The sequence below is a fragment of the Lissotriton vulgaris genome, chromosome 3_1 (genome assembly GCF_964263255.1).
Source record: "Lissotriton vulgaris chromosome 3_1, aLisVul1.2, whole genome shotgun sequence".
In the NCBI taxonomy this organism is placed as follows: domain Eukaryota; kingdom Metazoa; phylum Chordata; class Amphibia; order Caudata; family Salamandridae; genus Lissotriton; species Lissotriton vulgaris.
In genome coordinates this window covers 1,511,666,975-1,511,692,447 of record NC_141689.1, presented here as the reverse complement: position 1 = coordinate 1,511,692,447, position 25,473 = coordinate 1,511,666,975, and the positions used below count along the sequence as shown (strand labels likewise).

General features: G+C 46.3%; 1 protein-coding gene across 1 annotated transcript in view; it reads right to left on the bottom strand.

Moving 5' to 3' along the window:
- Window positions 1–18,735, bottom strand: part of NOA1 (nitric oxide associated 1) — a 73,589-nt gene extending 54,854 nt beyond the window's left edge. The window contains exons 1-2 of the mRNA XM_086961977.1: window positions 18,343–18,735; window positions 3,376–4,222 (exon numbers count right to left, since the gene is read on the bottom strand). Coding sequence (XP_086818103.1) covers window positions 3,376–4,222; window positions 18,343–18,735 — 1,240 coding nt within the window. The remainder of the gene's footprint in view (window positions 1–3,375; window positions 4,223–18,342) is intronic.
- Window positions 18,736–25,473: the final 6,738 nt, after the last annotated feature.

The following is a 25,473-nucleotide window of genomic DNA, read 5'->3' as shown; positions in this document are numbered from 1 at the left end:
TGAATGGAAGTTGAATGAATGGCCTTTTCGATTGTCTTCAAGCCCTATTGGGCTGGAGTGATCAGAGACAGCTTGTGGTTTAAGCAAGGGTTTCTTTTGCTGCCTGGGTAGGTTTGCTCCTTTATGGGAAATAGGGAAACCTGCCTACCGGAGGAGAGTTTGGATTAAGTAGTTGATTGAATCTTGGACATAAGAATGTTTCGAGAAGTAGATTAGAAAAACAAATAGCTGTATTTAGAATAGGATTGCTTTTCCTTTGCAGTCGGTGTAACTTTCATGAAATTAGAATTGGAGGAGGGGGTACTGGAAAGCACTGTGCTTTAAAAGCATGAAGGAATCAAGAGATGACACTCAAAGATTCAACTGTGACAGTTCATGTTTTATATTTATCCCAGAGTTTGTTGATAGATGGCAAGAATAAGGATTATCGATCAACTGCCAATCCTCTTTTGTGCCTTGGATATCTTAAAAAAGCAAGAGAGCGAGAAAGAAAAGACAGAGCCATTCATTTCTTGAGCAGTTGTATCTATCAAATCCTTACATGTGTACAGCTGCTGTGGAGCAGCTTCGTTTCCTTCAACGAGTCAAACAAGAAACTATTTTGCAGAATCCAACGGAAAAAAGCCTATTAAGTTCCAATAGTGCAGATGATGGTTCGTAAGTATCTTGGCGGCATTTATTTGCCTTGTGGAAGGGGAAGAGTTTAAGTAGCACTGGTTTCATGGATTTCCCTATGCCCAAGGTTCTTTGAGGAAGACAAAGGAATGCAGAAGAGCAGCCACATTCCCTACATCTGTTAAAGTTGCCCAGTATTTAGAGCCAAAACTTGTTAAATAGTGATTTTTCAATGAGGTCACTTCAAAGATGAATGGTACTGTTTCGAGACTGGAAGTGAATGTGAGACTAATGGAAGAGAGATGGAGTGTGCTTCAAAAACACGCCAGACGGAGCAGAGGTAGAAGTATTACAAAAATTCAGCGCCTGCAAACATTTTTCTTTCAGAGTGTGAACTTCAGTCGGGTATGGTGTGCTGATTCATCACCTGTGCATGGAACAGGGTGCCCCTTTTCAGATAAAACCTAGGCTACTCAAATTAAACTTCCACAGACTGAAATGGGGCCACGTGAGGTGAAATCCTCCTGGTTAATGAGGTTATAAATGCGATATTGAGTCATGAGCATTTTTAGGAAGGGCTTGAGTTATATTGCCTTCATCACACTGGAATGTATTTGACTGTATCCAAGCACGTAGCTAGAGAATCAAGTATTTTCCTCCACAGACTGAAGTGACATTTCTGAATCCTTAGTAATGAGGCCATGTGGGTACAGAAAGAGAACCAGAGAGAGCAAATGATTCACAACATTTTGATATACATTCCGTACCCCTGGTCTGGGAAGCTGAATGTTTGTAAGTCTATGTTTTTTTTAACAAACCCAGTATACGGAGGGAAGTTGCAGACATTGCTCAGGAGACAGAAAGAGACAATCTGAATGATAAATGTTAATGATGTAACCATCAACTGGAGAAGGAAGGCACCAAAGTTTTGGGATGGACAACCTTTAATACCAGTACTGCTAAGGACAGTACCAGTGCTGGTCCTGACTGGTATTTGTCTCATCTTTTTTCTAGGTAATAGGCCGAAAGTACTGAAGTTCAAAGAAGGTCAAGTATCAGCAATAGAACTTGCTTTTTTTTATAAACATGAAACACTATGTTCTGGTAGAGGCAGCTGCAATAGACTTGGGCTTGGTAGAGGACCTATAGAAGGAAACTAGCTCAACCTCTGAATGAAAGGATTTAGCCATTAAATTATCAACCTGAACAGGGGATGGGGCTTATGATCAGGATCCGAGTGTCCGGAGCAGGTTTAGGCAGGAACGCAGGAAGCACATCCTCTGTGGCATCATCACTATCTTACGAAGTTAAAGGTATCCCTCAAGCTCACCGATTTCCTCAATATGCAAGGATATTGTTCCTCTTGAACTTTATTTAAATTCCAGCATAGAATGTGAAAGAATACAACAGCTGACTGCTTCTCAGACACAGCATATAGGCAAGGGGCAAGAAACGTTCTGGTGAGGCTTCCTGACTTGACCAGGCATACGTGAACATGAAGGATGGCCGACAACGTTGCAGTGTGCACATCTCATTGCAGTGCACCTTGGCAGCCTTGGGAGGCAATGGGTTTTGTTTTGAGTAAGTTATGCTGTTATCACGGACTAGATTTTTTTTATCATAGCAGATTGTGAATCATCTCCAGAAACGTTCATGAATATCCATTGGTGAGCGATTCTTGTGGCAGATACACCACTTTGTGAATGTAGTTTTGTCACTCATCCAGGTCTGTGATGCAGTGACGCTTCTGTTGGAGGGGGTGACACAGACCTAGAACCTGTTTCACTGCTGAGATTGCAAAGGTCCAAAGAGTTCCAGGTTCAAAGAGTTCCAGATTCTGATGGAGAGCAGCCTGCAGCACTCTGCGAACAATGAAACTGTCGAGGTTAGAAATGTAGAAGGGGTGGCGAAGTGTGCTCTCTGCAGGGATGTATGGCTTTAGCCCTACATCTAATACAAAACCTTCACAGCAGATAGTTCTGAACTGATGCGGATCATGCAGAGTTTGGGTTTTAGAGCACCACATCAGTGTTTTAGGATAAAGTGGGTTGTAGGTGCAATCCCATCTAGATCCCTCACTTTCCCTCCCCCACACCATGAGGTAGCTGAACAGGCACCTAGATGCACAGAGGTAAGACCCAGATGCACATACACAAACAGATGCTGTTAGAGGCAAACACTGAGGCCAAACGTGCCTCAATGCAACAACATATACCCATAGTTAGAAAATGATAGGAAACAAGCATTAGGAAAGCCAACAGGTCTCCACTATACAGCAGATATTGGCTTTGCCAATGTGTTTTAGCCTTGTTGTACACCAACATGGCTGATGTTCAATATGGCTAAAAGTTAGTGGCACAGAGGAGAGTGGCGAGTTTGGTCGAGGACAGTATTGAAGAGTGGTGAGTTAGAATGCTAGAGTATAGTGGAGGGGCAAAAACTGGAGTAAAATGAAGTAGTGTTGTAGAGTGGATTGGAGTACAGTGGTGGGGAATGGAATGTCGCAGTGTAGTTTGGAGTGGCATAGAATAGAGTACAGTGGTGTTGAGTGGAGTGTCGTATCTCTTCTCACTGAAGAGAACCACAGACGTCTTCTGTGAAAGATAGAATGGAACAGAAGCCCAAACAGCTTTTATCTACACAATTCACTTTGCAAATAACTTGATATTTCTGCTCATATGTCAACAGAACACTTGAAAAATAAGTATTTGATTTACTAATGAAATGTGATACTTATTTTGCACTCTCAAAATTCCTTACCCGGCCATGGTGAGATGGTAGCTCTATCAATTATTTCAGAGGCTTTGGACCGGCAATAATCAGATTGCAGTAGAGTGTTGAAGAGCGTGGATTTGCCAGCATTTGTTGTTCCGACTAAATACACATCACCCATGTACTTCCATGATCTCTGCAGCTTGGATATCAATTCCTCCACTCCATACCCAGTTTTGGCACTGAGGAGCTGCACATCAGTGATGTTATCTTTGCTATTAATGCCTGCTTCATTGCAGTACTCTAGAACCCTCTCCTTAAGGCGCTTTAGGTAGCCTGGGGAATCTCCAGGCAGCAAATCTATTTTATTACCAAGGACCAAAATGTGTTTGTTTTCTCCAATAATCTGAGTCAGATCAGGAATGACCGAATTTGGCAGATCAAGCAAGTCAACCATGAATAAGACTAGAGCCTTTTGGTCACGGATACAGCTCACAATCCGCCGGTACTCTTCATGAGGTACAGAAAGATCCAGCGCCTTCTGATGATAGACAAGTAGGTAGCATCGCTGACACACAGCTTTCTCAGGCCTCTCCCCATCCTCCTTTTGCTTCAGGATTTGACTGTATTTCTCACTTGGCAGGTAGCCTGGCAAAGCAGGGTCCTTGCAGTGCATCGTGGCTCCACAGCCAGGACATTGTTCTCCACTTACAGGGGCCAGTGGGTCTGGGGTTCCAAAGATCTTATGCTCCCCTTTCTTCTTCTTCGGTTTGCTGGGCACAGACAGAGAATGTTCATCGATTAACTCAATGTCATGCTCGAGTAAAGACTTGCCATTAGCTGGAGTAGTAAAGTCCTCATCAACTTCTCTCAGGAACGGCTGTAGTGCTTTTGCCTTCATAGTAAGAAGAAAAGAGAACATAATTACTTTCACATGTTATTGGTGTAGATGCTAGTTATTTTACAGCTAATCTAATTTTAAAGATAAGCACACACCTGAGTAAACTTACAACTGTGTGGCCAAGATCCTTCAATAGTCCTTACAATGGCTAAGGTAACTTCTCCTTTTGCTGACATGTTTCCATGCCCATAATTCTAACGTTTTCTTTTAATTCTGGTAGGTATGCCTTACATCATTTTGGTGACCTACAGGTGGTCAACTGTTTCATCACTCTACCACCTTTTTGGTTCTGATGTTACTATCCCTCTGTTCAATGGGTTTGGGAAGGTCATCCCCCAACAGAGAGCACTACACTTCGCTCCTATTTGACTAATGTATAGAAGCTGCTCTGCATTCCAGGGGCACAGTACTGGGTGAAGAGGAAAGAATCCCTCACAGGCTCAATAGCTACTGTATCATGGTCTTACCTACAAGTTAGCCCACTGGGTTTATGTGGCAGGGGAGCACCAAGTTATGAATCAGGGTTGATTTCATTATGAAGCAAATAATGTAGCACAATGCATCAAGTTCTTATATAGTATTGCTTCATTATTTTGTAACTTGTACTCCAGGTCATACTATCTGGGCAAATAGGTCCCCTCAACAGGTCACCTCATTAGTACCAATTTAACAACTAAATACACAAATAAGGAACTAACTAGAAACATTTAATTTTCATGAGGCGCCTGCCAAGGAGTTCAAACATGTCACGTTTTAGTAACTTGATCCGTTTGAGCTAGAAACATTGTTTTTGTTAAAATCTGCAGGTTATGCAACAGATGATGGATTATGTGGCAAATTCTTAAATATGAGAAAAAAAACCGTTCCAGAATCGCATAATTCCAGTGGCCTTGCCTACAGGCACTAACAGTTCTAATAAGAGAAGCAGCATTGGTGGCTGCCCATTAAAGCAGCTCTTGACCCTGTGCTAATGTTGCTCGTCTAGAGTCCACAATCTCTTAAAAAAGCGCATTGATGCTGCTAACACATAGTATCAAAGGGACCCTCTCGGTAAGGAAAGTGCAAATTTGCCATCTCCTCCTTTTGAAGAGTTGGTAAAAGAGCAGCAGGTTCAAAGACAAAAATACATTCAACAAGTGACAGGATGGGGTAGCTTTGTTCTAACAGACATAGACTACTACTTCACGCCACAGCTCACGTCTGTTCTAAGAACACTGTTGCTCTTAAAAACAATATCACTATGAGTTTTCCTTTCGACATGTATAGCGCTCCGCTACTTTTCAGCTATCACCTTTCAAATTTTTCTGCTACAGGAACAGTGCATACATACAAAAGGTAAGCCTCAGTCCAAAGGCAGAGTTCAAAGTAATTCTCCAACCAGTGACATGCCACTGCAATAATTATCAAACTCCAAAATCTAGGTTTCAGAGTCAAAGAATTCAAGGAAGAGGACCCCCACCTTGCAAGATGGCTATAAATGACCACATTGTGGGGGGGATAGGTGGAAAGTCTCTGTTGCAAACGTACAAAGAGGATCCATGCTGCAATACCTTGATCTCAGAAGACAAGGTGCTCTAGTTATAGCTGGTTGTAACAAAATCAAAATTCAAACCTTACTATGAGAGTGACTGGAGAAGAATATTGGTACCAACAAAGTTGTCAAAGCTGATATCTGTGCTCTCGGGGGGGAAACGTCCAGTGAAGGTGTGTGTCACTGGAAGGCAAAGGGAAGATATGGTGCCAACCTGGCAAATTATTGAACTAGGGCCATGCCGTTCTATGATGATTCAGGGAAAGCTACATAATAGGGATGGAGGGAAAATATATCGAGTACTTATTGGAACTCAAGGAGGAAGAGACACGTACTGATGAGAAAGGGGTACAATGCTTTCTCCAACGAATAAGATGTGACCAGAATTAAACAACACTTTGACCTTCAAAATATCAAATGACACCATTAAAAGACTGGATATGCTGCCTTAAACCTGTGCATTATGTGACATTGCAAATATGAACCTTGTATACATAAATGAAACTATCACTGCGTGGCAATGTGTAGTTATAGTTTTGGCACAAGTGAAAATATGATAGAGAGATACAAATAACTAGATGACAAGAGTGAGGGAAACGAAGGTGGCAAAAATGTATAATATCTCAGTCAATTAAAAAAAAGCGATCACTGATTTTTATTCAATGAATCACTGGATCGAGGATGACTTCCTTTTGGCTCCAGACTAAGGTTGTACTTTGAGTAACAGGCCACTTGTAAGGCTACTATAAGGAAGATCGGGAGACAAACAACCACTAGTGGAGGGCATGCTATTAGTAAAGTGTAATTTGAGCACAGAACACAAAGTAGGAAAAATCTAGGCGTTATATGGTATGGTCGTTGAAAAGACAGGAACTGGGGTGGGGATCAGCTGGGTGTGCCTTCAACCATTGCCTCCGCAAGTCAGGGAGGTGAAAGCATTTACTGAACTCAAAACCAGGTGCTGGAACTTGTGCAGTGACCAGAGGTAGGCCCGGCAGCCAAAGACGATAGGAGAGATGGATGTACGGTGCAATGGATAAGCCATACAACAGAGGCAACATCTTGATGAATTTTTTTAAAGAGAACTGGAGGATTAGCTGCGAAAATCTAGGAAGAAGACGATTACAGTAGTCCAGTTTGTTATGGAAAAAAAGGATTTTGGTAGGAGGCTCGTGGTGGGGTGGGCCTTTTGTGGCCATTCAGAAACAGATAACAAATTAGGTCGTTTTGTGGAGAGAAAAAAAAGGTAGCCTACTTCCTGTCACTGTTAGAATAAAGACCTGACGTTGCACGTAAAAAGCAACGTGAGAAAGATCTCAAGAGTAAAGGAAAATGGGAACTCGGTTATGGGAGAAGTTGAAAATGGGTATTAGTGGATCTCAATTTTAGAAGGGTTGACCTTAAAGCAGTGGGTAGACATCCAGCGACACATTCTGTGATGAAATGCTCTTGTCCTTTTTCCAGCACTCTCCGGTCCAAATTACTTAACAATTGAAAATTTCTTTTGTCTGAGTTGTGCCCCGATGGGGAGTAAGGTCTAGCATACCACGCCACTCCTAGCATCTAGGCTAAGCAGCCTATGAGAAAAAACAAAAAGCCATTTGCGAGAGGCCTCATGGAGTGCCCTTATACAAGCTCTGTCTGTAGGACATGCAGGTCTATGTGTGTAATCACAACAACGAAATGTACGTAGCATACAACAGAACCAAAATAATGTTGCAGTTCAGCAGTTAAAGTTAATTACTTCCCAACTCAAATGGGCTCAATTTATTAAACATAAAAAAACAAAAGTATTAAAACCTGAAAAGATTCAAACGTGTGACTTGCAGGTTAGATGCAGATTTGTGTAGTAGACACAATAAACCACTTACCTATATTATTAGGATTGGAATTTGTGGCAAGTAGGTTACAACATGGATCTATACAAAAAAAAGCAATTAGCCACCGAGTTAAAATATTAGTACAGAAACCTGTGGCTAGAGCCATTTTGTGGTGATTCAGTCCAGCGACTAAATAATACACACTGATATGACCAAATATACGCTGACTGGCCGGATAAAAATAGGTGGATAGCACTGGAGATTAAATTTCAAAGTTGCCTTAAATATGGTCTTTTTGTTTATATGCCAACACACGATTTAGGCATGAGAGCCCAAAAAGGTTTTTGTAACTTTCTACTGCTTAAAATTATCTCTACTTAAATTCGACGAGGAACCAACCGCTAACCTATTTTTTCTAAAATCTTCCTCTTTGCTGCTCCCAAATGTGGGCATGAAAGAATGTGTGACAGAAAAAAGCTAGACTGCCTCACTATTGCACCTCCCTTAGTCAATTAATTAGGAAGGTGGCATCTAGCTGTAAGCCCACTTCATCAACACTAGCATACAATCTACCGTCTAACCTGCAACTCTCCAAACCAGCTCTACACTGGAGCTGCGCTGGCTCTTATCCTACTGCACAATCTTGTGTAATACATTCACTCTTGCAAAACACTTAATGATATATAACTTGATCAGCAATATGTATAAAAGACGCGCTGCCACTAACATGTGTAACTTGCATGTACAGGATCCCGGAGGCGGAAGCTCTCTTCGTTTTTTAAAAACTTTTTAAAAAAACAATACTCTCACTATTTACTTGTGTTTTGCACTGAAGGAACCTTTTTAAAATACCTGCTGCTGCGATTGTGCCGCACTTGCCCACACGCTTCACTCTCACACCTGCAGCCGAGTTGGGGCTACAGTCAGGTGGGGGGACGCCATCTTGGACGAGGAGTGGGTCGGAAGACTAGTAATCGCCCCGCCTGCCAATCCCCTGTATAAATGACCACGCTTCCAGGAAGCGCAGCGGACGAGCACAGCGGGCGCGCCGAAGGCAAGCCCGTCTGCGCCAGACCGGACCATGGGCCTATGTCCCATATGCCATCAATTTCGTCCCCCATTAGCTACACACAAGAAACTCTCCTTCAGCTTAGGAATACCATTTCCGTACATTGCCTTCACATGATCTCCCTAGAAGAACGACAAACGAGATGCCGTAACTGTTCATATAGCTTAAAAGCTCCCACCTCACCAAAGAAGCACTGGGCCAAGATGGCCTTACTCAACTGCAGGTCCTTACCTAAACATAGCACAGAAATCAACCTGCTCCTGCAGGAGACAGAACTAGAGGTGCTGTTTCTCACAGAAACGTGGCTTACCCCAGCATCCGACCCTGACATAGTACAAACACAACTGATCTATTTGCTTACCTGTCCCTGCCTAGCAAAATACGTAGGCATGACCACGAGAAAAGTTCGGACGAGGATGTTAGAGCACAAAAGAGCGTTTAGATGTAAAAAGAGTGTCTCCAAACTCAAACACTTCATTGAGCAGAATCACAGTGAAACTGACTTCACCTGGACGGTTTTGGAAGAGCCCTTCATACCCTCCCACATTACTGACGTTTCTAAGTACCTGTTTTTCAGGGAACAAAAATGGATTTTCAAATTATCCTCAGACATCCGGGGTTTGAACGATGAAATACCCTGGACTATGCTATGACTGACTCATTACTCATGAAAATGGACAGAACATTGAGCGCTCTCATATCTCCTACTTAACCTACTATCTTGGATAACTAGCAATAAGATTGCACATTCATAGGGATATATGTCAAGCATATACATTTGTCTTACTTCATAGCACATACTAATCTCTGGCTAGTGATGAGCCTTCACATACTCTGGTTGCACGACTAGCATCTGTGGGACTTAAGTTTTTACAAACTGCGGTTGATCTGATCATTACACTACCATTCTGTAATAAGACCCACTATGAGATACCATTTAGCGGTTGATTTGATCTTCACCCTGCCAATGCTTCTTCCATGAAGTAATAGATTGGCACCAGTTTTAGGGCGTAAGAACCAATGTATTTTCAAAGTTCAGTATTTAATTGGTGGAGGTAACCCTGCACCCCTATAGAGAAAAGAGGTATATCAACCTAGAGAGCCTCGCTAATCTTCGAGGGTCTATTGGCCCGCACTTCGTTGTGAACTACAGCTTTTCCATTTGTAAGATCATCCTGTAGTCTTACATGCTCTCGCGAGATCACGTAACCTACGTGATCCCGCTACACAGCTGATTTCATCATTTCATTTTAGATGTTAGAGGTCTTTGACTAGAGTCACTATAAGCCCCATGCATCCCTATAGAGAAAAGAGGTATATCAACCCAGTGAGCACTGTTTATCTTCACTGGTCTATTGCCCCCGCTTCAATGTGAACTATAACCTTTTTAATTGGGAGGTCATCCTGTAGTTTCACATGCTCTCGCGTGATCACGTCACCTTCATGATCCCCCGATACGGCTGATTTTAGACGCTAGGGGTCTTTGACAAGAGTCACTACAACCCCCATTACCACTCCCAAATACACCTAAATGACCTGATGACAACACAGTGGACTCTGTTTTTCCTCGCGTAGTGACTACTGAATTGACTACAGTGACGTAATCCTGTAGTTCTTTTAAGCTCGCGAGATGCCATCACGTGATGCCCACAACATTTGACGATTACCGCTTTTGTAAACAACGCCATGTTTGTAGTTCATTTCGCGGCAGGGCGTAGCGAATATAAATGTCTGACTAGGGGTTCCTCGTTTCCTGTCAGCAGTACGCTTTCTATACATCCGAGCAATAGAGGGTGAGTGTTGTTACATTTTTACATTATCCCTTTGGGATAAATGCACACAAGAAGGAGTTTTCGAAATTCGAGCACCCTGATAGGTTAGAGGTTTGTCCTCAACTCGAGCCGATTGGACAAACAGGCAATTGAGTTACCTGCCATGCCCTTTATAAGACAGCCACCGCCTCTCAGTCGTTGCCTCCCCCAACCTTAGGAACCGCCTGAGGCAACGACGGCGAGGTAAGGAGGTGCTGGTCTGGGGTACTAGTTTGACTAATTTGTAGTTTACTGATTGAGCTAGTTGCTAAGCCAGAGTGTTGTGGGTGAGCCTTTTGATGAGTTGATGGTTTTTAAGGGCTCTGAGGGTAGGAAACTATAGGTACCCTTTGAATGTGGAGAGGAGTAGAGTCACCCCTTTTCCCTCAAAGTGAGCATCCTTTTTCCCTTACCCTTGTAGAGCGTGGCCTCCTTCACCCTGAGCTTGGTCCAGGCGAGGTGAGGTATTATCCCCTGCCACTATGGGTGAGTAAGGAATTTGTTCCTTGTTATTAATTTTCTTACAAGTTGTGTGACCCTTTGCATTTACACCATTTTTGCATTTTTTGTAGGTGAATGATACACCATTTGGCATGGAGGAATAGAAACACATATCCTTTATGTTTTGCTTTAGTCACAGTTTACATGGTTATTTATCTGTGTAGCACGCACCAGCAGTAGCACAAATCCTTATGAGAACAGAGGCCCTGAAGAAAGCCTTGGGAGGGTTTCCCCCGTTTTGGCAGAAACATGTCGGCCCCATAAGCAGTTATTTGTGGACACTGCTTTTTTGCGCTGTTCTGTGTTTTTAATCAGAAAAAGGCTTACAGCTATTAAAGTCATTTCGCTGTTTGTTCTTTATTCTATTTTTAACCCTTACACTACACTCACTTCCTTTTGTTTTGCACTGCACCTAATCCCATTTGGTGATCATACGCATGGTCTACAGGCAATCGTGGGCTCTGATCCCAGTCCTTCACGGTGGGTCTAGAAGCAGTCTCAGTGATCAAGAGACACACTAGCCCAACCATTGGATGACCAGATGATAACATTTGATCACCTACAAGACTTTGATGGGAATCCATCTCTGGACCTTGGGTTTCACCTACTTTTGCAAGTGGTCTGATGCGCTGAGTTACCTACTTGGTATAAGACTGTATGGTTACTTTGCACACTTTTCGTGGCTTCCAGTCTCACTAGCTTAGAGTACGCATTTGACTTCCACTTTAGACCCCCAGGCTTCTGTGTGTTTGACAATTGATTATTAGGGCATAATAGCCTGGGCTTGGTCTTAAAAACTCCCTTAGACCCCCCACTCCTCGTTTTTGTTAGTATAGTCCAAACACTGCCACCAGGATATTTAATCAAACGTCACGATAGACTCTCTCCGGGATAGGAGGCGGAGTCGCAATCATTTACAAAAATCATCTGTCCTGCCGTTTTATGGACAGCCTAATTCAGGACTGCGAAAATATAAATTTCTCAATTCAACTTTCCCCGTTAAAAATATTCTCAGGTATCCTTGTTTATCGCCCGCCAGGGCCACAAGGACAGTTCTGCAATTCCCTAGTGGAAGCTACCACCTCCTATGTCTGTCTATCCCCCAACTTCACTGCCCTGGGAGACTTAAACATCCACTTTGATGATCTGTCAGACAAAGCAGTGGAAGACCTTAAAGCAGACCTATCCTCCTATAACCTTCACTTGAAAAACCATCAGCCTACTCACGCTAAGGGCCACCTTTTGGATTCTATTTTCTCAAATGTTCCTGTATTGACTGCAGAAGAGCCCCTTCCCGTCCCCTGGTGGGACCACTACATAATCCCCTTTAAGTATCAAATTTCCATCGAAATCCCAGGCAGACCCCCCCTCAGGCTCCATCCAGCGCATGGCCAAAATTAGACACAGTAGCCTGGACTTGCAAACTTGCAGCCACTGCTCAAATCCTCGATTCAGACCCGGCATTAGCGGATCGACAACTCCGCACCTGGATCGAAAAATCCCTTGATTCAGTCCTGCCTAATAAACCTCTCCCCAGTAAGAAAGGAACATTTAAATCTCCCTGGTTTACACCAGAGCTGCGCGAATTAAGGAAAAACTGTAAAAAGCTTGAACGCTTATGGAGAAAGGACTGGGCCGCAAAGAGTAAAGGAGAATACAAAGCAGCCATGAAGCGCTACAAAGCCAGCATAAAAAACACCCAAGCTGCCTTCCTCGAAGAAAAAATACAAGCTGCAGCCTACTCCTCTAAAGAAACCTACCGTATCATCCGTTTATTGATGAAAGTCCCTGAACCACAGCCTATTGCTGATCCCTCAGGCACCAGATGTAATCAGTTAGCTGAGGTATTCTCCTCTAAAATTAACAACATCTTAAAAACCCTCCCCACCCTCAACATCCTCCCAGACCTGCCCTCCTCTCCTATGGCATCCGATGCCCCTTGCCTTGACTCCTTCTCCCAGGGAACCACGGAGGTGTTTCTAGCCACCCTAAACTCAGTTAAGAGCGGAGCTCCGACAGACCCTGCCCCCATGAATAAACTAAAACTGGTAGCCCCCACGGTGACTACCCTCTTCACCAACCTAATCAATTATTCCCTTAACCCCTTCCATGCTGATGATGGCCCCCAGCCGTCATGCATCACGGTGGGCGTGTGCTCATGACGGCTGGGGGCCGTCATGAACCCACCCACTTATTAAAACGGCCGCACAGGCGCAGAATCGCGGCCGCGCCCAAGGGGTTAACCAAGGCACTGTCCCCCCCCAACTGGAAAAGGGCCATAATCAGAGCACTGCTGAAAAAATCCCACCTTGACCCCTCAGATCTGGCCAACTTTAGACCGATCTCACTTCTCCCCGGTATCAGCAAGGTGGCTGAAAGGATTGTTAATCAACAACTCTCCACCTTTCTGGAGTCCAATGACCTCCTGCGTCTCTCCCAGACAGGGTTTAGACCAGGGCAGGGCACAGATACCGGCCTCATAGCCGTGATCGAAGAAGCAAGAACCATCTTGGATGCAGGGGGATCGGAGCAGTGATCCTCTTGGACCTGAGCGCTGCATTCGACACGGTGGACCACGCCATCCTCATCCACCGGCTGAACAGAGTGGGAGTCACTGGCACCGCCTTGGCCTGGCTCAAATCTTTTTTGGAGCATAGAACTTTCGAGGTGGCTGACTGGCATGCTCATTCCAGAGCACTACCCCTTCAGTGTGGGGTCCCTTAGGGCTCCTCCCTGAGCCCCACACTTTTTAATGTGTATATGTCCCCTCCTCTGGAAGATATCGTGACACCTTTTGGCATTAAGGTAGTCATGTATGCCGACGACACCCAACTTGTCGTCTCCCTAAATTAGTCGGCCCAATGCTTGGACAACCTAGCCACTTGCCTTCAGAACATCTCAAAATGGATGAGCGACTCTCGCCTTAAACTTAATGGGGAGAAAACAGAGATTTTACTACTTGGCGACCCATGTAAACTCCCTACCACACTCCTATGGCCGCCCTGCATGGGAACACCCCCCACCCCTAAAAAGGAAATCAAGAGCCTAGGCATCTGGATTGACCAAGACCTCAACTTTAAAGCCCAAGCGAGGAAAACCGCTGGAACATGCTTTGGCCTCATGCGGACAGCACGGAAAATCCTCCCCCTAATCCCCCTCCAGTCCAGAAAACTTTATCTAGGGCCTAATCATCTCAAGACTGGACTACGGAAATGCCCTGTACCTAGGGGCCCCAAAATTGGTCATCAACAAACTGCAACACGTCCAGAATGCAGCAGCCAGGCTCCTCACTGGGACAAAGCCCAGATGCTCCGCTAAACCTGCTCTCACATCACTGCATTGCCTCCCAATTCAAGAAAGGTCTTCAAAACCCTCTGCATTTCGCACAAAATCCTCCACGGCAGAGGCCCCCCCATACTGAGACCGCTCATCAAACCTCACAAAGCCAATAGACAGCTGAGATCAAGTACCCTCTCCCTGGCCAGTGTCCCCAGAATAAGAAGAACACGCTCAGGGGGACGCCTCTTCTCATACAACGCCTCAAAAGCTATGGAATGCCCTTCCCCTCAATATCCGAAGTGAAACCAACCTATTGGCCTTCCGTAGGTTACTAAAAACCTGGCTCTTCCCCTGATGATCCCCCCTCCCTTGATCTAGCATGTTGAGCAACAGCACTGGGACGCCCACGGGTAGCTATGCGCTTTAGAAATCCGACTCAAATTCAAAAATTCAAATGTTATCTTGCACATAAGCACACACATACAGTGGTGTACAAACGTACACAAGTGACACAGGACTCTTTTCTAGACTGTTGGTAACCTTCGCTAAAGTTCTCCAAAAGAAACTTTTAGACATCTGCATGACACACATGGGATTTAAAGGGCGAATATCCCAATGGGGAACTCCTCCTCCAAACATGGCTTGGTCACTTGTTGCATTACCCAGGTCTTCATTCTCTCTCCTATGTTCGTTTGCTTGTAAACAGTAGCTCTGAGAATCTTGATTGAGGAATCCGACACCTTCAGTCATTGATATGTGGCCAATACTCAATTCTCTATTGAAATATCTTCCATGGAAGGTAAATGTATACTTAAAACATAGCTATCAAATCAACATAACTGTATGTCAACAATTTCCTTAAACTCAATCCATAAGTAACTGAATTTATGGTAATATCCACAGTTTAATAAAAACAATTAATAAAGAATTGCTCTTAGAATTCCTAGTTTCTCACCCAAGGTAAAATATCTAGGCTTTTGGATGAACTAAACCAACAATTATGCATGTGCTCCGGTATCGAACACTTACTAAGGAATATCAGCGCCTCACTGAACTGTTACAAAAAAAAAAAAGCCTTGTCACACCTCTCAAGGCTCACTTCATCTGAAAATCTCAGGAGGCAAAAAGAAAAACCTAAGGATTAAAGACAATCTAAGATGTTTAACTAGGACGTTTAATTCTCACCTAGCCACATCAGCCTTTCTCATGAGCTGTCCTCTGGTGTGGCACTCTGTTCCCAAAGATGTCTGGTGTAAAGATCTTCAATTTAGGAGAAAACTGAAAACATAACTATTTAACCACTTTTTCTGCACCTACTATTTCACCCCTTGCAGTACCAGCCCTACATGTCTTACAATTCTTTCTTATGAACATTTTACAATCTACGTGTTAGTTATAATTGCAAATAACAGTTTTTCTTTCTCCTGTCGTCCTCACTCACTCTTGGGTTTGGATGATTATATTGTAAAGAAAAGTCTTGTATAGTGTTTTGTATGTGTGGTGTGCATAGATACATACATCTTCTATTCTGTAGCAATCTGTGCATTTCTTTGAATCTAGCCTTACTGATCAGGCAATGCACAAAAGGGAAAGGTCTCTGGTAATTGTGTGGCAAGACTATATGCATCTCTTGAATATTACCAGTGAATTTGTCTGCTACTGTCCTATGTCGATTAATTGGTTACCCAGTGTTATATGGCTGGAATACATTGTCATCGAGATATGTTGATGCAGTATGTTTACAAACGTGGATTTTAACCCCTTCCGCGCGGATGACAAAGCCAGCTCGTCATGGGTGTTACCTGCGCTACGTGCATGACGAGCTGGCTTTGTCACGTAACGCAGGATTTTTAAAAATCCAGCGCACAGCGGGAAAACGCGGTAGCGCGGAAGAGGTTAACCACATATTACACAAGAGACAGGAAGTAATGACCATCATGTACCCACATAAAGAAGAAAAAACACTAATTGACATTACACCATTAATACCTTTTTGGACTCGACACTGTAATTGCTTTTTTCATGTCTGTAGAACTTCAGGGTCTCAGTTCATTGGGTTATCATTGATGTACCACTGAGTTGAGCCATCTCATCTAACACATGATTAGCTTCACTCGGTTGCCAGTCCAGGTGGTAGTGGTAATGTTTTTTCTTGGTCAAGTTTATCACATAGCATCAGATGAATCTGTAAGTCATGAGCTTTTTAATAGAGCTAACAAACTAAGAAGTGTTCTCCAAGAACGCCTTACCAACACAAACTCCAAATGTGGTGCATGTAATTGAAGTTGCATTCAATGCAGCACTGGCTAAGTTACTAATACTACCCTCGCTCCTCTTGTGTTTCTGTCGGCCCATTTGAGCGGATCTCCTAAGAAACTTGAAGCGACCCTAAGAAACTGCTTCCATTTTTCCTGCAGTTCTTCTGAGGACAAGCGATATTCCAGGAGAGAAAAATTCAAGACTCAGCTACTTGTTAGGGCCCTTGCACATTCCGATAACTAAGGGAACCTTCTGCTTAATGTACTCATTGTTTACATCTAAATGTAGGATCTGTCCATCCACACAATACTGGACGCCTCTTGATTTAGAGGCTGTGTCTGCCATCCCCTATGGTTAGGATTCCTTCACTATGCACATGAGCTCCACAGACTCACTAACACATGTATGTGCAACTTAGGTCCAGGAGGAGTAAATCCATGACGGATTCTTAGGAATGATGAATTTATATACAAGTAATCTAAAAGGGACAGGTCTGATAAATAAGTGCTTGTCACAAAAACCATACGTCCTGGACCTATGTTGGACACCTGTATGCTGAAACACATGCCCAATAGGTATATGAAACGCTGTGTGCGCTAGGGCAGTATTCTAGGGGCAGACAAATGGTTAGATTTAATAATCTATCACACTCTCTGACTATATCTTAAACCTCATTCTACTACTCTTTCCTATGCACTGTCCTATTTATCACCCTTACACCTGTCTCAATATATCCTCTACTCTCTCACTCATCCCATACCACTACTATGATCCCCAATACAACCCTTTCTAGACCGTTCCCTCCACTACCCCTACTTGTATCATCTCATACCTCTTTTACTATTCAAATCTCCCAAACAAGCCTTTCTAAACCCTTTCCCCTCCCCTTTACTCATCCCAAACCCTCTCGTACTGCTACGAACCCCCCCCCCCAAAAAAGAATTCTAGACCCTTCCCCCGTTCTATCCTTCCACTATTCCTTTTCAATCAAAATAAAAGACTAAGATGCCCACTGCTCAAATTAATTTCCCTATACTCATACACCACTAATCCTTTTTGGGTTTCGGACTAGAATGCTACTCACCGAAAAGCGATTCAACAACTCATCAAGGGTAGCAAGCGCTATATAAACGCAAACACTTCCCTCTTCTATCCCTCCACTATCCTTTTCAACCCAAATAATAGACTAACATGTACACCGCTCCAATTAATTTCATATTTCCCTATACTAATTCACCACTAATCCTTTTTGGGTTCCGGAGTAGCGTGTTACTCGCCGAAAAAGCGCTTTGACGCCTCGTCAGGGGTAGTAAGCGCTATATAAATGCAATTACAATCTTTGTAAAAAATAGCACCTGCTTACTGACAAACACTTGGGTGGCGCCGACTCTACTTCTTGTGGAACACTGCCTAGAATCGCACAGTTATACTTTTTGGAGTACTTATTTTCTAATTTCAACACTGTTGGTCAGAACATAAGGGCAGTTTCAACAATGCCTAGCGCTCCATTTAGTGAGATTCTGATACGATGAGGTAAGTACTACAAAATCAGCATTTACGCCAACAACTCATTCCCTCTATCTTCTCCCCTCACTTTCTCTCTCCTGATCCCATAGTTACATTACTTCTCTACTCCCCGCGCTCGGTTCAGCGCTTCGACGTTGCATTTTTGTAGAATAAATGGCAGGCACAAGAAAACGAGTTTGTTTTTCGGGTCGTTTTTAGCCCATCAACGTCATTATGAACTGGTGCATCTTTTCGGCGTTTTTGATATGCAAGTTTCCTTGCCCACCAGAAAGTGCAGCGCCACGGAACGCGTCGTGCTGCAGTTGCCTGGCCCTCACCTGCAGCCGTAGTCCGCGCAGGTACACCTGTGCACTGCTGCTTTCCCGCGCGGCCTCCGCCTCCCGCCGACGCTCGTCCTCCTCTTCTTTCCGCCGCAGGTACTCCTGCTGCAGGCGCCGCTCGTAAGCGGTAACGTCATTCTCTTTCTCTGCGGGATTCTCGGTTAGTTCCAGAAATATCAGCTCCTCGCCCTCTCCCTCCGCCCTCGACAGACGCTTTTCCTGCGCTCCTCCTCGCCTTCCTCTAAGTGATCCGGTTGCGACGCTACACAGACTACGGGTGGAGAGTAGCGGGAGCTGCGCCACCCGCAGAAGCACACCAAGCCGGTGCATTCTGTCTTCAAGACAGCTGGAGGGGCAACATAGACGAAGGACAACACGACAGGCAGGCATGGTGACCTCTGGGCTATTTGCCATAGCCAAATGAGGCGACCATCTTGGAACGGGAGATGTTTTAACCTCCGTTGATGTCAAATACGAGCGCTAACACTCTATACCAAATGAAATAGGGTATGCACTGGAGAAGCAAACTGCCCTTTAGACTGATAAATAGATCCCAAAATAATACAGAAATCAAACAATTTGATTTAGTAAAGAATCATCATATAGTCTTTTAGAGGCTATGTACTGCTAATGACCGTATATTATTTTATTTTATTTATGCGATTTTATATAGCGCGAACTTTTATATAGCGCGAACTTTACCCGAAGGTGTCCGAGCGCTTTACATAAGGACCAGTTGAAAAACATAAGGATTTAGGATTACATGCGTTAAATAAAGGTTACAAACAGAAAAAAAATTGCAAATGTACAAGATGTAAAGTCACACAAGGAGATACAAATGGATATACTCTAAGAGTCATAAAGGAATGGTAGATAGTACAAAGGTCTACTGCATATACTAGTGATTAGAGTTATCTCTATATACATAGGGAAGGGATATGACTGGATATACTCTAAGAGTCACATAGGAATGGTAGATAGTACAAAGGTCTACTGCATATACTAGTGATTAGAGTTATCTCTATATACATAAGGAAGCAGGGCTCGAGTCGGGGTACCACACAGGTGGACACCATCCCCCCACTTATTTTACCGGATGGACGCCGTCCCCCGCCAAACAGCTGGACTTTACTCGTTGGCCTCTCTGGGACGAGATCGGAGCGTACCTTCCGTGACGTTACTTCCCGTCGTGACGTCACTTCCGGTGACAGCGCCCCCCCACTTCTCTTTTTAGGACTTGTGCCCTGTAGGGAAGTGTTAGAACCGGCTGTCTCTAGTTGGCAGAGGTATACACTTCTGACAAATAGGGACACACCTTTTCTAGTCAGGGCAAGGGGATCACACCCTTCGATAACCCCTGCTCACCCCCTTGGTAGCTTGGCAGAGCAGACAGGCTTATCTCAGAGGCTGTGTGTTAAGCATTTATGACCACATACAGTAATAAAGTGAATACACTACAAATGGACACGACACAGTAGTATTATAAAAATAAGTATTTTTATATAAGGCTTAGCACAAGACCAGATAACGACAAAAATGTACACAATCTTAATAAATACTCTGGGAAGGGAAAAAGGATAGTTCAAAGGTAGTTTCTTCTTTAGCACAAAAGTCTTTAGTATCAAAGCAAATCTTCTTCTTGGCAATACAGTTCTTAGCAACAGGGTAACCCACACGGGGGCTACACGACGTCGAGGCAAAGTTAATCCAAAGGTTCGGCGTCGACCGCGAGGAGCGCTATGTCGAGCACGGAGTCACACGGACCCCCAACAACACAGTACCTTTGGAAAATGAAGCACACGATGATCAGCGGCGTCGAGCAATCCAGCGTCTCGTCTTCGGTGTCGATCAGGCCTCAGCAGGCGTCGTTGTCGATGATGCGGTTGCACAGAGTGAGCAGCGCTCACGGCGTCGAGAGGGCACGAGGGCGATGCGATCAGCAGCGGTGCAGACACGAGGTCCCTTGGAGCTGGAGCCGTACTCCCACTCACTGGCGTTGCTGCTGGCGTCGGTCGGGCCCGGCGGCCGGTCGTCGAGGAAGCGGGACACAGGGGCCGTTACCCACTATGTCGAGCTGGATTCGGCGGCGTCCGTCGGCGTCGAGGTTGCCGGCTCTTTCAGAGGTGCTGGATTCACAGGTTCCAGCAAATAGCACTTTAAGCAGATGAAGTCCTTTAGCCCTGTGACTTCAGCAGGAGACTGGCACTCTTCCAGTCCTTGGAGATTTTCTTAGCAAGCGTGAGAGTACACACACAGTTCCTCTCTCCTGGTTCCTCGGCAAAAATAAAGAAGCACTGCAGGATTCCCCCCAGCAAACAGCACACTGGCAGAAGGGGTAGGCAAGTCCTCAGATCAGCAGGCCTCTTGTCCTTGGTTACAGGGTTCCTTGTCAGAAGTGATCTAAATTCTTGGTTCAGGGGTCCTTCTCTTATACCCCTTTTCGGCTTTGATCCCTTTGTCCATGCAGGGGAATTTCCCAACATCCTGGGTCTGTTGTGGGTGGAGCCAGGCAGTAGCACCTGACCTATTCACTGAGCAGGGCTGGGTCCTCAGACGCTCAGCAGGAGGTGGAGCCAGCATTGACACTGGCAGGAGCAGAGCTATCGGCCTCCTGGCAGGAGGTGGGGCTAGGATCGTCCATGGCAGGCACAGAGCCATCAGCCGCTTGGCAGGAGGTGGAGCCAGCATTGTATCAGGCAGGGCAGGCTATCAGCAACTACTCTCCCCCTACTCTCAACGCAAATGTCCCACTCATCCCACACTGACTCATCCAGACCTGTGGAGCCACCCAGCTCCTGTCACACACACGCAAGACCAGCAGAAACCAGAAATGGTTAGACAAGAAAATAGACACTTTCTAAAAGTGCTATTTTCAAACCCAGAGTCCAAAAACCATCCACACCAACGGATGCGTAATTAAACCCCGAGTTCAGGGATACCAAACTCGACATTGCACCATGCTCCCCGAGCCAGCTAGGATCATAGCATTAATAATCCCGGCGGCCCATTCTAACTAATGGAGAGCAGGCTACCTTGCAATAGTGAAGAACGAAGATGGCTGTAATTCACTATCAGGACATGCCAACTTGGTCAGGCGTGTCCTACCTTATACTTACAATGCACCCTGCCCGTGGGCCTACCATAGGGGTGACTAACAGGAAGTCAAGGGAAGGTTTGAGGGGCTGGCAAGTAGGTATACTTGCGCAGCCTGCGTGACAGCACTAGGCTGCACGTGGATCTCGCAATGACCGACCCGTAGACATTCTTTTACGAGGCCCCTCCTGTGGGTGGCACAACACGTGCTGCAAGCCCACGAGCGGCATTTGTATTTACAAGCCCCGGCACTCCTGGTGCACTAGACTAGGGACTGACAGTAAACCAAATAAGCCAAACATGGATACAATAGATACATCAATTTAACCTAGGGAGCACTTGCGCTATGGCACTGATCAGCAGTGGCACGGCGCCCAAAGCATATACCAGCGAAACATAGTAAAACAGTGGAGGCAAAACAGAAAAAAATGGAGGAGAGACTCAAGCCAATGATGTCAGGTCTAACACGTGTCCCCTCCAGCTGAAATGTGGGGAGAACTACCCTTGACCTAGGGAGTCCTCATCACTAAGGCGGAAAAATCTGGACAGACCATCAGCATTGGCGTGATCGGTACCAGGGCGGTGTTCCACCGTAAAGTCCATCCCCTGTAGGGAAATGGACCACCTCAACAGTTTCGGATTCTCGCCCCTCATCTGCATCAACCATCTGAGGGGCCTGTGGTCTGTCTGAACCCGGAAGTGAGTCCCAAACAGGTAGGGTCTTAGCTTCTTCAGCGCCCAGACCACAGCAAATGCTTCTCTCTCTATCGCACTCCACCTCGTTTCCCTGGGAAGTAACCTCCTACTGATGAAGGCTACAGGCAAGTCTCGGCCCTCTTCATTCACCTGAGCTAGAACAGCCCCCACGCCATGCTCTGAAGCGTCCGTCTGGACAATAAATTCTTTCGAGATGTCGGGTGCCTGGAGTATAGGTGCTGTGCACATTGCAGTTTTCAGGGTGTCGAAGGCCGTTTGACAGGCATCAGTCCAGATCACGTTTCGTGGCTGCTTCCTGGAAGTCAGCGAAGTCAAGGGGTGCACAATGTTGCCGTAATCCTTGACAAACCTCCTGTAATAACCCGTGAGTCCTAAGAAGGCTCTCACCTGAGTTTGGGTTTTGGGCGGCGCCCAAGCCAGGATGGTATCTATCTTGGGTTGCAGGGGGGCAACCTTGCCGCTCCCTACTTGGTGCCCCAAGTACACCACCGAACCCTGCCCAATCTGGCACTTACTGGCTTTGATTGTGAGGCCTGCTCCGCGCAGGGCCAACAACACTTCCTGGAGGTGGCGCAAGTGTTCCTCCCAGCTGGCGCTGAACACTGCGATGTCGTCCAGGTAGGCGGCACTGAAATCCTCCAGTCCAGCCAAGACCTGGTTGACCAACCTCTGGAAGGCGGCAGGGGCATTCTTCATCCCAAAGGGCATCACCCGGAACTGGTATAGCCCATCTGGTGTGGAGAATGCGGACCTCTCCTTTGCCCCATCAGTCAAGGCGATCTGCCAGTACCCAGACGTTAGATCAAACGTACTAAGGTACCGGGCAGCCCCCAACCGATCTATGAGCTCATCAGCTCTGGGGATGGGGTGCGCGTCAGTCTTCGTGACCGAATTGAGTCCTCGGTAATCCACGCAGAACCGGAGTTCTGGTGAAGCACCAGGCGCTGCAGCCTTCGGGACCAAGACCACTGGGCTGGCCCAAGGACTGCTAGAGGACTCAACCACCCCTAACGCAAACATTTTGGAGACCACCTCCTTAATGTATGCTCTCACCTTGTCAGTCACCCTGTAAGCCTTGTGCTTCACAGGAGGGCTGTCTCCGGTGTCAACGTCATGGACACACCAATGAGTGACACCCGGAACCAAGGAAAACAGATCCGGGAATTGTCCCAACAGGTGGCGACAATCCTGTTTCTGCTCAAGGGTCAGTGTGTCAGAGAGGACCACACCATCCACTGACCCGTCTTGCTCTTTAGCACACAGGAGGTCAGGAAGAGGCTCACTCTCCTCCTCCATTCCAGCATCTGTAGCTAGGAGCATGCCCACTTCGGACCTCTCCAAGTGGGGCTTCAAACGGTTGACATGCAGGACCCGCAAGGGGTTCCTGGGAGATTTCAAGTCCACCAAGTAGGTGACATCGCTCTTCTTCTCCACAACCTTAAACGGTCCAGTCCACCTGTCCTTGAGCGCACAAGGTTCCACAGGGGACATGACCCACACTTCTTGACCAGGCTGAAGCTCTACCAGAGTGGCATTCCGGTCGTACCTTCGCTTCATCTCCTCCTGGCTGGCCTCCAGATTTGCCTGAGCAAGTTCTCTGAAGCGCCGAGTCTGGTTCCGAAAGGCCAGCATGTAGCTGTATACATCCTGGGGAGGTTTCCTGGGAGATTGCTCCCAGCCTTCCTTGACCAGACTCAAAGGCCCTCTTACTGGGTGACCGTACAAAAGCTCAAAGGGGATGAACCCTAGAGACTTTTGCGGCACCTCTCGGTAAGCAAACAACAGGCATGGCAAGAGGACGTCCCATTTCCGCCTCATTGGTTCTTCAAGACCCATGATCATGCCTTTCAGGGTCCGGTTGAATCTCTCAACCAGCTCATTTCCTTGAGGGTGGTAAGGAGTGGTGAACTTGTAGGTTACCCCACACTCCTTCCACAGAGACTTCATATAGTTCGAAATGAAGTTGGTGCCTCGGTCTGACACCACCTCTCTGGGGAACCCCAACCGGGAGAAAACACCCATCAGTGCCCGTCCCACCACGGGGGCCGTCACTGTTCGGAGAGGGATGGCTTCCGGGTACCGCGTGGCATGGTCCACCAAGACCAGGATGAACCTGTTGCCCAGGGCTGTCTTGGGGTCCAGGGGCCCAACAATGTCAATACCCACCCGGTCAAAGGGGGTACTGACCACTGGAAAAGGTTGGAGGGGAGCCTTCTGCTTCCTTCCGCTTTTCCCACTTGCCTGGCAAGTGTGACAAGTCTTGCAATGGATGTCTACATCCCTTCGCATCTGAGGCCAATAAAAATGGGTGACAAGCCTGTCATAGGTCTTGTCCTGCCCCAGATGTCCAGCTAACGGAACGTCATGAGCCAAACCCAGTAGGAAGGCTCTGAAGCGCTGGGGTACCACCAGCACACGGGCTGACCCAGGCTCAGCAGCCTTAGGCTCGCTATACAGGAGGTCGTTCTCCCAGTACACAAAATGTGACCCTGACTGATCACCTGAGGATTGGGCTGAGGCCTGCTGCCTCATACCCACAAGAGAAGGGCACACTTTCTGTTCCGCACAGAATTTCTCCCTGGAGGGACCACCATCCTGCTGCCAATGGGTCAGCTCGGGCAGGTCTCCCAGTTCGGCAATTTGTTCCCCTGTGGGCTCCAGGGCATCCCCCTCAGGGTCTACCTCCTCCTGGACCACGGGAACTACGGGGGACAGTTTTCCGCACCCCCTGCCTCTTCTCTTCACAGCTGGGTCCTGGGCCATATTTTCAGGCTCCGGGACCCCATCAACACCCTTACTCGCTGTCATCGATCGAGTGGTTGCACACACCCACTCTGGCACACCCAACATTTTCAAGTGCGCCTCTCTCTCCACCTTAGCCCAAGGGGAGTCTTCTAAATCATTGCCCAGGAGACAATCGACAGGCATGGCGGGCCTCACAGCAACTTGAAGAGTACCTGAAACTCCCCCCCATTCAAAGGAAACCTGAGCCACCTCACACTCTTTCTGGGAGTTGTCAGCAGGTATCACAGGGTAGAATGCGTGGGGAACCACCTGCTCTCTGGACACCAAGTGACACTTGACAGCTGTCACACTCGCTCCGGTGTCTCTGAGAGCTTCCACTCTATGGCCATTAATGGTCACCCACTGCCTATATTTACTAGTGTTACTAGGCAGAGGGGGTGGAGGGACCATTTGCATGTCTCCTAGCGAGACCAGGGACATCTCTGCGGGACCCCTCCCACCATGGACAACCATCTCCTCCCCTCCCAGGGCTACACTCGCCAACTGACGGGGGGGTGCACGCGGCGGTGCATT